The 13956-nt window shown below is 38.9% G+C and overlaps 1 protein-coding gene across 1 annotated transcript; it reads right to left on the minus strand.

The window, feature by feature from the left end:
• Positions 1–1275: 1275 nt before the first annotated feature.
• Positions 1276–9058, minus strand: LOC119726274 (coiled-coil domain-containing protein 157-like). Its single transcript, XM_038197908.1, has 13 exons — positions 8687–9058; positions 7750–7887; positions 7209–7318; positions 6872–7052; positions 5610–6417; positions 5232–5422; positions 4476–4652; positions 4121–4298; positions 3457–3602; positions 3204–3334; positions 2535–2728; positions 1816–1965; positions 1276–1682 (listed from the first exon to the last, which is right to left on the minus strand). The coding sequence occupies exons 2-13, from the start codon at positions 7882–7884 to the stop codon at positions 1492–1494; spliced, it is 2592 nt and encodes an 863-aa protein (XP_038053836.1). The 5' UTR covers positions 7885–7887; positions 8687–9058; the 3' UTR covers positions 1276–1491.
• Between the last annotated feature and the right edge of the window lie 4898 nt (positions 9059–13956).

Consider the following 13956-nt stretch of genomic DNA (forward strand, 5'->3'; position numbering starts at 1 on the left):
AAGAGGGCAGGGTTTGATTTTTTGAGGGAAATTGTGGGGTATAGCGACAAGACATAATTATGGTGAAAACTTCTTCAAGACGCACGACTCTGAATGTGATGAGTGCAAAAAGGTAAGAAAGTTGCATTTTCTTTAAAAGTACATGTACTGTAATTATAAAATAACCCAAAAAAAATACCTACCGTTTTTTTATGCGCCGGTTGTCAAACTTGGAGAAAGTATGGAACTGGACTATTTAAAGGTAGGATAAAAAAAAATGGGAGGTTTAGAAGAAATTGTACAAATGTATTGATGTTTGTATGTGAACCCCCCCCCCTTTCTATAAGTTATCAGGACTACTCTAAAAAATAATAATAATAATAATAATATGAGCAACTCATTTCTCTCGATGAATTTCTGTTTTAATGTTCACACGACCAGTGAATAACTTTAGCATTTACAATGAAAATACTATCATTCAAACAGAGAGCTTTACATCCAAAAGGGCTGTTGAAAGGCACAAAGGAGAATTATTCAAGTACATTTCTAACTGGAAGTACATGCATTTATATCGCTCCAATTATTATTATTCTAACATGTATTATTATTGTTATTAATCATTTCTGGTAATGAAACCAAGGGATCCTCAAAAGCACCCTAGGCACTGTAGTTTGCAAGCCTGAAGAAATCTCTAGAGAGAAGACAATGAGAAGAAATTACAGTTTTAGAGGGGGGGGGGGGGAGCCCAGAATGATGTTCTAGGGAAAACCCACGAAATTAGGTAGGGACTGAAAACCCAATCCGTACATTGGCCCAGGCAGGATTCGAACCCAGGTCACAGCGGTGGAAGGCGAGGAAAAAAATCACACAATTATTCAGGTTCCTTTTAAAAGGAAAATTGGACGGAAATATCGGAAGATACAGTATGCTGAAGAACTTATTTCATTTAAAACGTGCATATGTTTATAAATTATAATAATATCAATTTATAATATATCATCAATTTATCATATTTATAAATAACTTTTAAGCAAAGCTGAATTGAAAATGACAAAATAAACAAGCACAAAATGAATATATTAACTGAAGGAAATTTCAAAAGATTCCTCCAGTATGTAATAAAATACTTTGGAGCAGAAACTTGTGTAGGTTTGCAACTATTTCGGATACAACAATTTCTGTGTTGAGACTCATGGAAATCTCTGAAAATTATAAATTTAATTTTCAATACTGGAAAAATCTATGAATTATTTTCTCCCAAACATTACGATGATGGCGCTACACATCTTTTTATAAAAAATAATTATACTTACAAAAACAACTTTGAAAATGTAATTTGGCTAGTCTGAAGGTGAATTTCGGGGAACTATAGCAGAAATTTGCTGAGAAATTTACAACTAAGCTAAAATCTGCAGGGACACGGGCTTAAGCAATACCCATCACATGACATTTTGGTTAGTAAACTCAATTTACTATGCAAGTATTTATGTGCTTAGTAGTAGCTGCACATCTCTATCCATAGCAGTAGGATTGGTGGATCTCGAGGTCTTGTTCCGATGTGTACATCTTATCACAGGAGGGACACACAAACGTGTCCAGGGGACTGTAATGCTCCTTGGACCTATGGGAGCCCTTGTTGTATTCACTGTGGACCCAGCCTTGTCTGCTTTTGAGAGGAGGCCTGCTATTGGTCGGTGCTTTGTCTGTGAAAATGGAAAAATAGAATGGCTTCCTAGATGAGAATTCAATTTCAATTTGAATGACAAATAGTTACAGAATGTTGCCTCATCATTCAAGCCAAATTTGAGAAAACAATGTGGTTTATAATTTGCTTACTTTCAGCAGCTCTGCCTGTATTCTTCTCTCCAGGTGTTATTGCGCCACTCTGCTTTAGCTTCATGTATGCATGAAGACTTGTGTTCCCTCCTCCAGCAGAGGCTAACTTGGCTACGTTGACGCTTCCGCTGCTACTGGTTCGCTTTCCTCCTGCAAAAACAAGTAACCGTTTTCATTTATGTTTGCCTGAAGTGTAAGGGTTGGTGAAAAATACTACTGATTTTGTTATAATTTGCCTCAAAATGAGACGATTTTTAAGCACATAACTTTTTTTATAAAGCTATAAAAGTTCTCTTGAAATACTGTAAAATTAAAGAATCTTTTAAGGCATTTTCCAAACATTCCCAAATGCACATTTTTTTTGTCCAATACAGTTCACTGATACAAAGATAAAAAACATTTAGGAAAAAATCTTAAAGGATTTGTGACTCTCTGAAAATCCAGATGACCGGAATTTTGACATTAATTTCTCTTTCTCAAATGGAAAATTGAGGACTTGGGTTGGGAATGTTGCCAAGAATTTTAAGGCAGAAAAGAGCCAAATGTGCTATCTATTTTCGAATTGTACACGTTTTGATAGATAACTATTCCTTGAGCTAAATCTCTCAACCCAGTGGCCCCAGATTTCATGCAATTTCCTCTGCTTTTCCAATTTTTTTCCTACTTTTCTTTTTGTTTTAGACAGGACGACGACAATTATCTGCTCACTAATCACAAACCTTGTTTTGTTTTTCCATCTTTCTGCGGTGGTTTCGGTGTCGTGGTTGTTTTCTGGACGCCATAGCTAGCAGGTACTTCCCCCCGTGGACTGCGTCTCCTAGAATGATATTCAGCGCTAACTGCCTTCCTGATAGGTTGGTTTTCTGGCGAGAGATTCGTCACTGTTTGACCTTCTGGATTAAATGAGGGGCTCCTGAAGAAAAGTTTATTAAAATAGGGGAAGTTAAAGCTCATGTTATATGAAATGTGGACTCTCATGAAGTGTGGTCTTTGACCTTATTACGGACTCCTAGATTAACGTGTGATTCCTCACTGTTCGAATTCTGTCCACTGTGGTACACACAATACCACCAATGAGTCCGTATATCATAGAGTCCAAATTTCACACAAACAAAGTATTTTCTTTTGTCTAAAACATAAAATGATTAAAAATATGTATTCATCATTGTTTCAGAACCATTTGTATATGTTTCCAATTTCTGTTATTTGTTTACCTTTAATAAAAAAAAAAAAATTCTCAATTTTTGGCAGAATCATGAAAAGAGAATTTGCACTCTGTCACAACTACAGAATCCCTAAGTGTACAAACTACCAGAGATGGACATATTACGTATACTCCCCCCCCCCCCCAAACTATTCAGAGGGGGATGAGGAGGATATATTCTTACTTGTATGCATAGAGATGTTGATGATGATCCTGCTTTGGTTGCGCTGCGGGCATCTTGTTTCTTGAGTTGTCATCATGATTTCTTGAAAGCGCTCCCGATGACTGCCACAACGGAATGGCAGGGCCTGATACCTATTAACCAAATCATTTATATTCCATTATTTTTTAACTTCCTAGAAATAAAAATTGTATTCAGAATTGATTAATATATTTGTCAGACAAAATATGGAATTTTGTAAACTTTTTTATTTTACCTGAGCACCCTGCTGTTGACTGTCTTGTTCAGCAAGCAGCTTGGAGATGTTCTTGCGTAGCAGGTTGTTCTGCTCCTCTAGGATCTGGATGCGGATGTTGTTGGACTGCACCTGTTGCTTCATGTCGGAAGGGTTGTCCCCGTCACCTTAAGTCATAACAAGACAATCACAAGTCAAGCACAAGCCAATCATAATTCAGCCACAAGTCAATCATAAGTCAGTCACAAGTCAATCAGAAGTAAATCTATAACAGATCAATTATGATTCAATCACAAGTCGATTGCGAGTCAATCATAAATCAATCAGAAAGTCAATCACAAGTCAAAAACAAGTCAATCGCAAATCAATAATAAGTCAGTCACAGATCAATTAACGAGTCTATCACAAGTCAATCACAAGACAAATTTCAAGTGAATCATAAATCAATCACTACTCAATCGCATGTCAATCATTAGTCAGTCATAAATCAACCAGAGGCAATTCATATTTAGTCAGTCACATCACATGTCAATCACAAATCTATACATGCCACTTTGAGTCGCTCATTATCCCAAGTTTCAAGTCACAATCACAAATCAATCATTTAAAGTCAATCCCAAGGCAAATTTCAAGTGAATCACAAGTCAATCGCAAGTTCATCGCAAATCAATCACAAATCAATCACCTGTGGGTGCAGGACCCTGAGGCACTATGCCGGGGTTCATGTCTGGATACTGGACCAGCATTCTCTCCCTTCCATGCGCGTCATTAAGCTGTCCCTCCAAAGTTACGATCATCGTCTGAAGGTCCACGATGGAACTCTCAAGAAACTGTTTCTCCTCTCGGACCGAGGAAACCAACGTCTGTGGGGAAAGAAATAATAAGAGGGAATGAAAGAAAATACGGAAAGGAAATAACGAAAGAAAAGGAAATCAATACAATAAGAGAGGAAATATTGTTATGCTGAACCTATTGAATACTTACAATTATGGTTTCATTTAAGAAAAATACACACACAAAATAATCATGACAGTGTTCACCTTTTCTTTCTGCAGCTCTTCCTTTAATTCCTTCACCTCCCTCTGCATGTCTTTTAGCTGTTCCATCAACTGTTCCTGCGCCTCCTCAGCGTCAGCTAGGGAATCTCGCAGGTCATTGCACTCTTGGTCCAGCTCGTCCACTCGCCTTGACAAGGCATCGTGCTTGTTTTGCATTGACTGTAAGTAAATAAAACAATGAGCTTTAAGAAATTAGAGAAATTAAAAAATCAAGAGATATTTAGAGAACTATGACTTACCATTTGTTGATTAACGTTTATCTGTTGTTAATATTTTGTATCCTGTTTGTTTCAGATGCTGTTGCCATTTCTTGAGGACAAATAAACAACTGTGGGAAAGCAAATAGTGTCACACTTATTTAGTGTTGAAGCTCTTGTGAAGGGTCAAAAGTCATCAAAAGTCAATCGCAAGTCCATCACAAGTGAATCGCAAGTCAATCACAAGTCAATCACAAGTCAATCACAAGTCAATCACAAGTCCATCACAAGTCAATCGCAAGTCAATCACAAGACGATTGCAAGTCAATCACAAGACGATCACAAGTCAGTTGCAAGTCAATCACAAATCATCACAAGTTATTCAGTCCAAAGTCATGTCACATGCTTTTTTAATGAACTGTGACAACGGTATTTGTTCGTTACTGTTCATCCAGTTACTTTAGAATGGGAATGTGACTGGACTTGAGATGTACTTGTGAGGCATCGAAAGTAGTGCGACATACTCCAAAATGCTTTATACCTGCCCATGCTTGTCGATGCTTCTGTTTCGTGCCTGTTCCTTGCCGAGCTGCTTGCTGGTACCCTGCAATTCTTCACTGGTAATCTGCAGCTGCCTACTCAGCTCTTCCAATTGGCTCTCGAGTCTTAGCACTGTCGCTCGGTTGGACGTGTTCCCCTCTGCCTCAAGCGTCAGTCTGTTATTGATGTCCTCTACAAAACAAAAATGAGTTTAACCTCTTTCGTGTCACTATGTAGTTTTTTTGGGGGGGGGGGGGATGTGCTTTTGAATGGGATAAGCTTGTCTCGATTTTAAGGAGCTAGTAGGCATAAAATACAGTTTAGAATTTATGTGCCAAGAAAAAAAAATAAAGTCACAACAGCTACACTAAACTTTTACCTAAAACTTGTCTAGCCTCGCACTGTTTTTGGAGTTCACGTTTCAGAGCCGACAGTTCTTCTTCGTCTTGTTTCTTTCCCTTCTTGATGTCTTCCAATCTCTGATGGACCACGAGGATAGACTCGGCGTGCTGCCTCTCAACTTCCTTGAGTTTGGCCTGGTGCTGTCTCCGCTGCGCCTCGCGAGCATCTTTTTCCTTTTTGAGTTCTAAGGATTTGTCGCTGATGCCTTTCTTCAGTTCTGAACATTCCGATTTGGATGCCGTGAGATCCGAAGTTAGCGGGTCGATTTGATTCAAGAGATCTTGGAGACACTGCTTGATTTGACTGAGATCTTTAGCTTGCTGGGTGGACCACCGGGTCACGTCTGCTGCCGTCATAGTGGCATCGATTTCTTGAAGCCGGTGTTTTGCGATGGCCGACGTGAGCCCTTGCGAGTCACAGATCTCAGTAATCAAATCCGCCACTTGTTTTAAGCTCAGCTGGATGCATGCACAGGCTTCGCAAGGCACGAACGCAGTCTCCAAAGTCTGGGATGCAATTGTTCTGGTATCCCTGGCTATTGCATTGTGGGAATCATTGGAGTTAAGCGACACAGACGACTGAACCTGACTGGAGTTAGGAGGCAACAAACCACCGTATCCTGGACTGAGTGACTTTGACAGAGGAGAGTTTGCAGTCTTCGCAGAGGGATTCAGAGAGTCGCCCGTGCTGTTTAGGTTTAATTTCTTGGTAGTTTCTAGCGTTTGGAGCTGAAGTTCCGTGTTGATGGCTTCCAATTTGTTGACAGTTTTTCCTTTGGCTGTATTCTATGGGGAAATAAAGACATTATTAACCCAAACTCCCTAGGATGATTTACTAGGAACCTTCCTCATCCTTGCAAATCCCAACACCATATGGTAAACTGTGCACATAAATAGTTAGACTCTGTTTTGTGGTATGCCTAATCCCATGTAAAGCACAGTCAGTAATACTAGTGCAGTTTACTCATCCTAACAGAGGTTGGCTGGTTGGGGATCGTTAGGGTTAAAGCTTCTTCTTATTCAGTAACTTTGTTTTAGAAAACTGCCTGAAAAAGTACGCATCTTCTGTAAAGCTTGTTAAGCAATTGAGGCAAAGTGTCTTGCTAAAGAACACAAGACTTACAGGCATGTTTACCAGTAAATACAGGTATGGCAACAATGTTAATCCAGGACAATTTTCCCCTAAAAGGTTACATTTTGGCAAGTTTGTATAGTCTGTTTTTCTTAAACCCATTTTTACCTCAGTTTGGAGTTGTTGGCACAGGTTGTTCAGCTGGACCATTTTGTTCCAGAACTTCTTGACGACTAAACCGATGGACATTTGGGAACCGACCACATGACCTGCGGTCGGGGGACGACCTTGGGATCCAGACAGTAACATCTCAACAAAACGGGTGAAGCCTTGAAGTAAGAGCATCATCCTGGACAGGAAAAGGAGAATTAAAAAAAACCCAAACTGAAGCCTTTTTACGGTGGGAGACAGCCAACATAGGGCTGGCGAGCTTGGCTTGTCACATGGCTTGTCATATGACTTGTCGTATGACTTGTCATATGGCTTGTCATGTGACCTGACTGACCTGTCAATCACAAGCTCAAAGAGGATGATATGGGCAATTTGATTGTCCTCCATGTCATCTGAGAAACTGTGCTCCTCCAGCAGAGACGGAATGTCAAGGTCACTGGAGATCTGAAATGTCATAAATAGACAAGAAAAGTGAAAACTGGAATTGTAAGAAATGGAATTTGATTGGTACAAAAAGCTCTGCAAGATCGTCATTTATTTTTTTTATCTTATTTACTTAATTAATACATGTACCAACAAATTTGTAAAAAAAAACTTTCGAGGGATTGCATGAACTCAAGTAGGCCTAGTTTTGTAAGCGTCCAAGTGTTAGACAGGTTTTTTAAAAAAAATTGCTAATGGTTGTTGGTTTTGTTTTTTTAGATGTTCATTACGTCATTTCTTATTTCCTTTTCAAAGGCATACATTCTGTAAATTTTAAAACCAAACTGAGTAAACTAAAAATAAAATTTATGTGATTTATAAAAATATGGATGAATAAAGTGAACTTAAACATGGCAAATGAAAATGTTATTTTATCTATCATTTTTTTCCACCTTGTCAGGAAACTTCCATGATGGGTATCGAACCGGGCCAGCTCTGGACGTCACATCGACGACCGCTGACTGGAGATCGCGAACATCACTCTGCAGACTCTCAATGCAATACTCACCTCCCAACATATGCGCCATTTTCTAAAATAGTAAAAGTCAAAGATAGTGGATACATGTTATAGCGCCCTCTTTGACAAGTAGCCGAGTAGGCCTACATTATAAAGGTATTAAATTACCACCATGGTTCGAGCAGCACATGTGGAAGAATGGATGGCCTGCCGATATGTGAAAGATTCCGGGTTCGAAACCACTCAACTGTCACGCTCATTCAACATTTTGGTGTTTTTATTTTTTTTTATCGCCAATAGACTATTCTTCTCTTAAGTCTTATCACGCATATCAATTATTTTTAATACACTCCTACATTTAATTGCAGAGTAGGCCCTAAAGGCCTACAATTTCTTTTCTTTTTTTGATTCATGGCTCTGCTTGATTTTTTTTAAGGGAAATAAAAGTCTGCAATTTTAATGGTCGGGTTCCCATCTCGTGGAACACAAAGTCGCAACGACAAAGTTGGCGTGGAACCAGAGTTAACCTGCAGACTAGTATTATTTTTATTTGTCACGGTAAACATTTTGAAGTAGTTCAAGTACCCAAAAAACAGTCACTGCGCATGTTCAGTGCCCTGCCAACTAAATATCGTTTGCTAAAAGAAACCTGCCGCCGGCTAAATATCCACTGCCGGCCAACATGGCCAAAGTAAAAAAAAGTAACACGAACAGTGGCAGTGCGACTCTGATTAGGGCCTACTACGTACAACCTCAAGCTAAAGTTCCTATTTCCGACACCTAAATTAAATAACCTTAAAATCACATCAAATCCATCGATAACATTTTTACTGTTAAATATGATAAGAAGAAATAACCAGATAACCTTTTACCTTTGGTATTAAACATTAAATTCGATCACATTTCTTGAAATGCGTCTTTCCTTGGATTGAGTGGAGTGGACGCGTAAACCATCACTATGGTATTTTGACAACCTGTCAAAAGAGGGCGCTGTACGAAATTAACGGTGATGTTGTGGTACGGCGGCGCTGGGGTTAAAATTGCAAGATACGTCCTTTAAACTTCACAGCAGACCGCGGAAAGTTCACTTTCATACAACCGATATTTCACGGCATGCCATTGTTTTGGATATATTCATTTAATTCCTTGACAATTTCCCTTGATATTAATGCTTCGTCTTTAAAACATCACAAGCACTAAACAAAAGAAATCTCAATTTTATACAACAGATATTTCTTGAGTTATGCCCCCACAACGAATGCAATGTTGATCATCTTAACAAGCATGGCTGGCCAAACGTGGCATGTAGACGGCGCACTTCAATTTTATGGTTGCAACTTTTTTCAGATGAACATGCAGATAAATTCTCGCCGAAGACAAGCACGCTATTGTTTTGAATATATTAATTTAATTGCTTGATATTATTTCTCGATATTCATACGTTGTCTTTAAAATATCTCAAGCAATCGACAGACGAAATTTTAATTCCATACAACACTGAGATATTTCTTGAGTTATTTGTCCCACAACGAGCGTGTTTTGTGTTGCAATAATTGTAATTTCGCGCTAAATCTCAGTTTTATAAAACAGATATTTCTTGAGATATTGGCCCCACAGCGAATGCAATGTTGATAATTATTTTACATGCATAGCAGCTGGCCTTACGTGGCATGTAGAGGGGGCACTTCCAAATTTATGGTTGCAACTTTTTTCAGATGAACATGTACATAAATTCTCGCCGAAGACATGCACACTATTGTTTTGAATATATTAATTTAATTGCTTGATATTATTTCTCGATATTCATACGTTGTCTTTAAAATATCTCAAGCAATCAACAGACGAAATTTTAATTCCATACAACAGATATTTCTTGAGTTATTTGTCCCACAACGAGCGTGTTTTGTGTTGCAATAATTGTAATTTCGCGCTAAAGGCACGATATTGTTTTGGATACATTCTTTTAATTGCTCAACAATTTTTCTTGATATTAATGCATTGTCTTTGAAACACCACAAACACTACACAAATGAAATCTCAATTTTATAAAACAGATATTTCTTGAGATATTGGCCCCACAACGAATGCAATGTTGATAATTATTTTACATGCATAACTGGCCATACGTGGCCTGTAGAGGGCGCACTTCCAAATTTATGGTTGCAACCATTGATCTCCATATACACAGACTGGATAGGACATCGCGCCGTTTTTTGTGCACGAATGCGCGGCCGAACAATGGCGGCGCGTTTACTGTCAGACGGGTAAACGCGCATTGTGCTTTCACTTTGTTTACTTTGGAAAATTGATTATCGAGCGACATTTTTCTTACAAGTTACAGGAGGGAAATCAAGCGCTCCTCCAAAACCAATCTTAAACTAACTGAACGATGAAGAGTTACCCTCAATCCCTCCAAACAGCTTTTCCACACTTTCTTGATATACACTTTATTATGCATTTTCGAAATTCAAGAACCCCCATTTCCTTTTTTTTTTAAATCCCTCCTCCTCCCAAAAATGATTGTAAGTAAATTGCCATTTCATTTTTGGCACATTGGTCATTAGAGCACACTGAATTACTCCATCAATGAAATGAATAATTGTATTAATAATATGCTGAAATGACATCATATTTTTTAACTGAACACTCACACGAGAAATTGTATGGATATTCATTCAAATGATTGATATATTTATTAAAAACCCGAACATAAACCAATTAGAATCTAAAAGGTAAGGAAAAACCTTAATTTTACAAAGTAATCAGTAAAAACTTCTTCCCGTCCCTAGATTGATCAGGGAATGACATCGTTCACCTCTTGTGATATTGTGTGAAAGGAGATGAATCACAAAGCAAAATTATATTTTTGTCAAAGAATAATTCAAGCTATGCACGGTCTTGTTTTATAATTAAATGTTTAGCTATACTTCTGAAAATAAATATAATTACTTGTAAGTATAATGGGAATCGTTTTTGTGAGCGAATATGACGGTGTATTAATGGCTATAACTAATAATCTTATATAACGGCGTACACAATATAATTTCAAACCGTAAAAGTACTCATTGCTTTCTTCACCATACAAACTGTCAATATAAATGTGTCAGTCATCTTGGAGCTCACAAAAATACTTGCGTTTAACCCCACAGCTTCTTTCCAAAAAGAAAAATCAATCAATCTTAACAGGTTTACATAAAGAATAGATTAAGTCAAACTCTCAGATGCCCATCACATCGCATGTTCCATTCAGTGGATGATATACGGTATTCGATTCCATCCCTCCGTGAAGTTCTCCATTTTCGTCCGTCTCGGAAATCGTCCTGCAGCTGGTAGTTTTTGCTATGGCTTTGCTGAAGTTCTTTGTTTGATATGAAGGTCAATCGGCCGGTTGTGCAGTAATTTAGCATAAACCACCTCCTCGGTTTCTCTTTATAAAGAATAGAAACATTTCGGTAGGCGTTTAAGGCAGACATAATTCAATCAGATTTTGCATATAAAAGTTATAAAAGTTATTTGAATAAACTATTTTAAACAAGTCAACTTTTGTTCATTGCCATTGCCATTGCCGGGTCAGTCATGCACGTTTAGGCCTATGTCTTTTAAAGAAAAATGATGCCGACCAGCATGACACTGACAGGCCTAGACTTATGGAATTTAAACAGAATATCTCGCTATAGCTACCACACAGGCCTCCATCCCCTCAAACTCACAGCGACATTAACGATATTATAATTTGCTTTGTCGTTCCCATGTTCATATTCCTCCATGCCATGTTGTATAGGCCTCGTTAAAAAAACAACTTACTTGCGAATAATTGTCCTATTCTTCAACGCTCCTTACTTCCCGACTCCAGCAATCTAATGCTGCGCACACCTTGACTGTACTACTCGTCGATTTTGATCAATTTAGATCTCTGTTTCTTTTATTCTTTCAAAAATGACAAAGAAACCGAAGAAAAGCCAACTTCATTTTTGAATCCTCCGTTCGAAAGTGTACACAATTCAAATGCGAATTTGTGTTCTTTACCCTTTTCAAAAAACGCGCGCGCGGACGCACGTTCGTACGCGATGTCCTATCCAGTCTGTGTATATGGAGATCAATGGTTGCAACCATTGATCTCCATATACACAGACTGTGTATATGGAGATCAATGGTTGCAACTTAAGGCCAAGTTCGCGCAAGGACTATAGGGCAAGTTCGCGCAAGGACTATAGTTGACCAATGGTTAACTAACGTTTGCCCGAACTGTGTCTAGTCAACGGTGGTTGACTACGCTAGTTGACTATTTGGAACCAGCCTACTGGGGTTGGTTGCTTCGCTGGTAACCAATAGCCGCGCGCATTCATAAAGCTAGCAGAGAGCCAGGATCCAGAAGTTTTGCGATGACATTTTGACCAGCGTTTGACTAGAGACGTTCGCACGTTGCTATCAGTGCGCAGGCGTAAGGTACGTCACAAATCAACCACTAGTCGACTGATGGTCCTTGCCCGATTTTGGCCTAATTTTTTCAGATGAACATGTTCGCTCGTACCCCCCGCCCTGCAAACAGGACGAATTCACGCTCTGATTGGTTGGATTTTGCGTGACCAGTGACCTGCGCGTGATCAAGGTCATGACTCTGCAAGGTTTGAAACGGCTGTTTAAAGACTGATTCATTACTCTTTTATTCCAGTTTAGAGATGGTTTTTTCTCGTTGAAAAGCGTAATAATGTAGGAAATTCTGTAATATTTATCTGTTTTGTTAATTTACAATTCCTGTCACTCGCTCAGGCTCCGTTTCGAATCACGAACGGTCGGATTACATTATGCGACGCTCAAAATTGTGTCCACATGTTCCGCAATGACACAGAATCACATCCGGTATGGAATGTGCGCAATTCTACGGGAAGTTTTCGGATAGCATTTGCGCACATTGTCTAACTGCAGTCTTGAACAGCTGCAGCCAGATGCTTTATACCTAGGTCATAGGCCACTTCCTTCACAAGATTCTGTGAAGCTCATCAGAGTATCCCAGCGTCCTGTTTGCAGGGCGGGGGGTACGCCGGAGCGAAATGAACATGTACATAATTTCACGCCGAAGACATGCACATATTTCTTGAGTTATTTGCCCCACAACGAGTGCGGTTGTTGATAAATATTTTACATGCATGGCTGGCCATGCGTAGCCTGAAGAGGGCGCACTTCCTAATTTATGGTTGAAACTTTTTCCAATGTACATTGTATTTTCACGCCGAAGACGTGCTATTTTTTTGGATATATTCATTTAATTGCTCTACAATTTTTCTTGATATTAATACCCCGTCTTTGAAACATCACAAGTAATCAACAAATGCAATCTCAATTTTATACAACAGATATTTCTTGAATTATTGGCCCCACAACGAGTGCGATGTTGATATTGAATTATTTTACATGCATGGCATTGGCAGGCAATACGTTACCTGTAGAGGGCGCACTTCCAAATGTATGGTTGCAACTTTTTTTTCCAGATGTACATTGCATATTGTAATATAGTCGGGCTCCCAATTGACATTATCGCAGCATTTTAATCTTATTCAAGTGGCGATTTTTATCGAGTTGCAAATTTCCTCTCACCGTGTCTGCAAAAAGGTACCGTCTATATTTTAACATTAATGTTTAATGGTGCTCTGTCCATGAAAGTTCCATTGTCTGGTTCCCATTCACAGCTGCCGCAAACGCGAATGAAGTCGCAGGACGATATTTCCACCGCAAAGTCTTGAAACCTTTTACGGGATCAAAATAAGGACAGTGCGTTAAAAAAAAATAAAACGGCACACCGTGTAAAGTGAATGGCGCCCTCATTCGCCAATCAATATACTTGGCTACAAAAAATAAAAGGGCACACCGTGTAAAGTGAATGGCGCCCCCATTCGCCAATCAATAGACTTGGCTCCGTGGATAATACAACGGGTGATACAGTATATGATAGAGATCAGTGGACTAGGGGAGGGGCAGGGTCTTATTATTATTCTGCAGGCATATAGTCTTTAATTTACTTGAACGTTACAGGGAAAATAGCAGACTTTATTCAGGAGATGTTTTGGTCAAACATTAACTAGGCCTTTGATTTAAAAAGTTGAGATCATTATAAAAAAACGTTTCCCGCCTACCGCGAATAGGG

Source organism: Patiria miniata, unplaced genomic scaffold (assembly GCF_015706575.1).
Source record: "Patiria miniata isolate m_02_andy unplaced genomic scaffold, ASM1570657v1 HiC_scaffold_2, whole genome shotgun sequence".
Lineage (NCBI taxonomy): Eukaryota > Metazoa > Echinodermata > Asteroidea > Valvatida > Asterinidae > Patiria > Patiria miniata.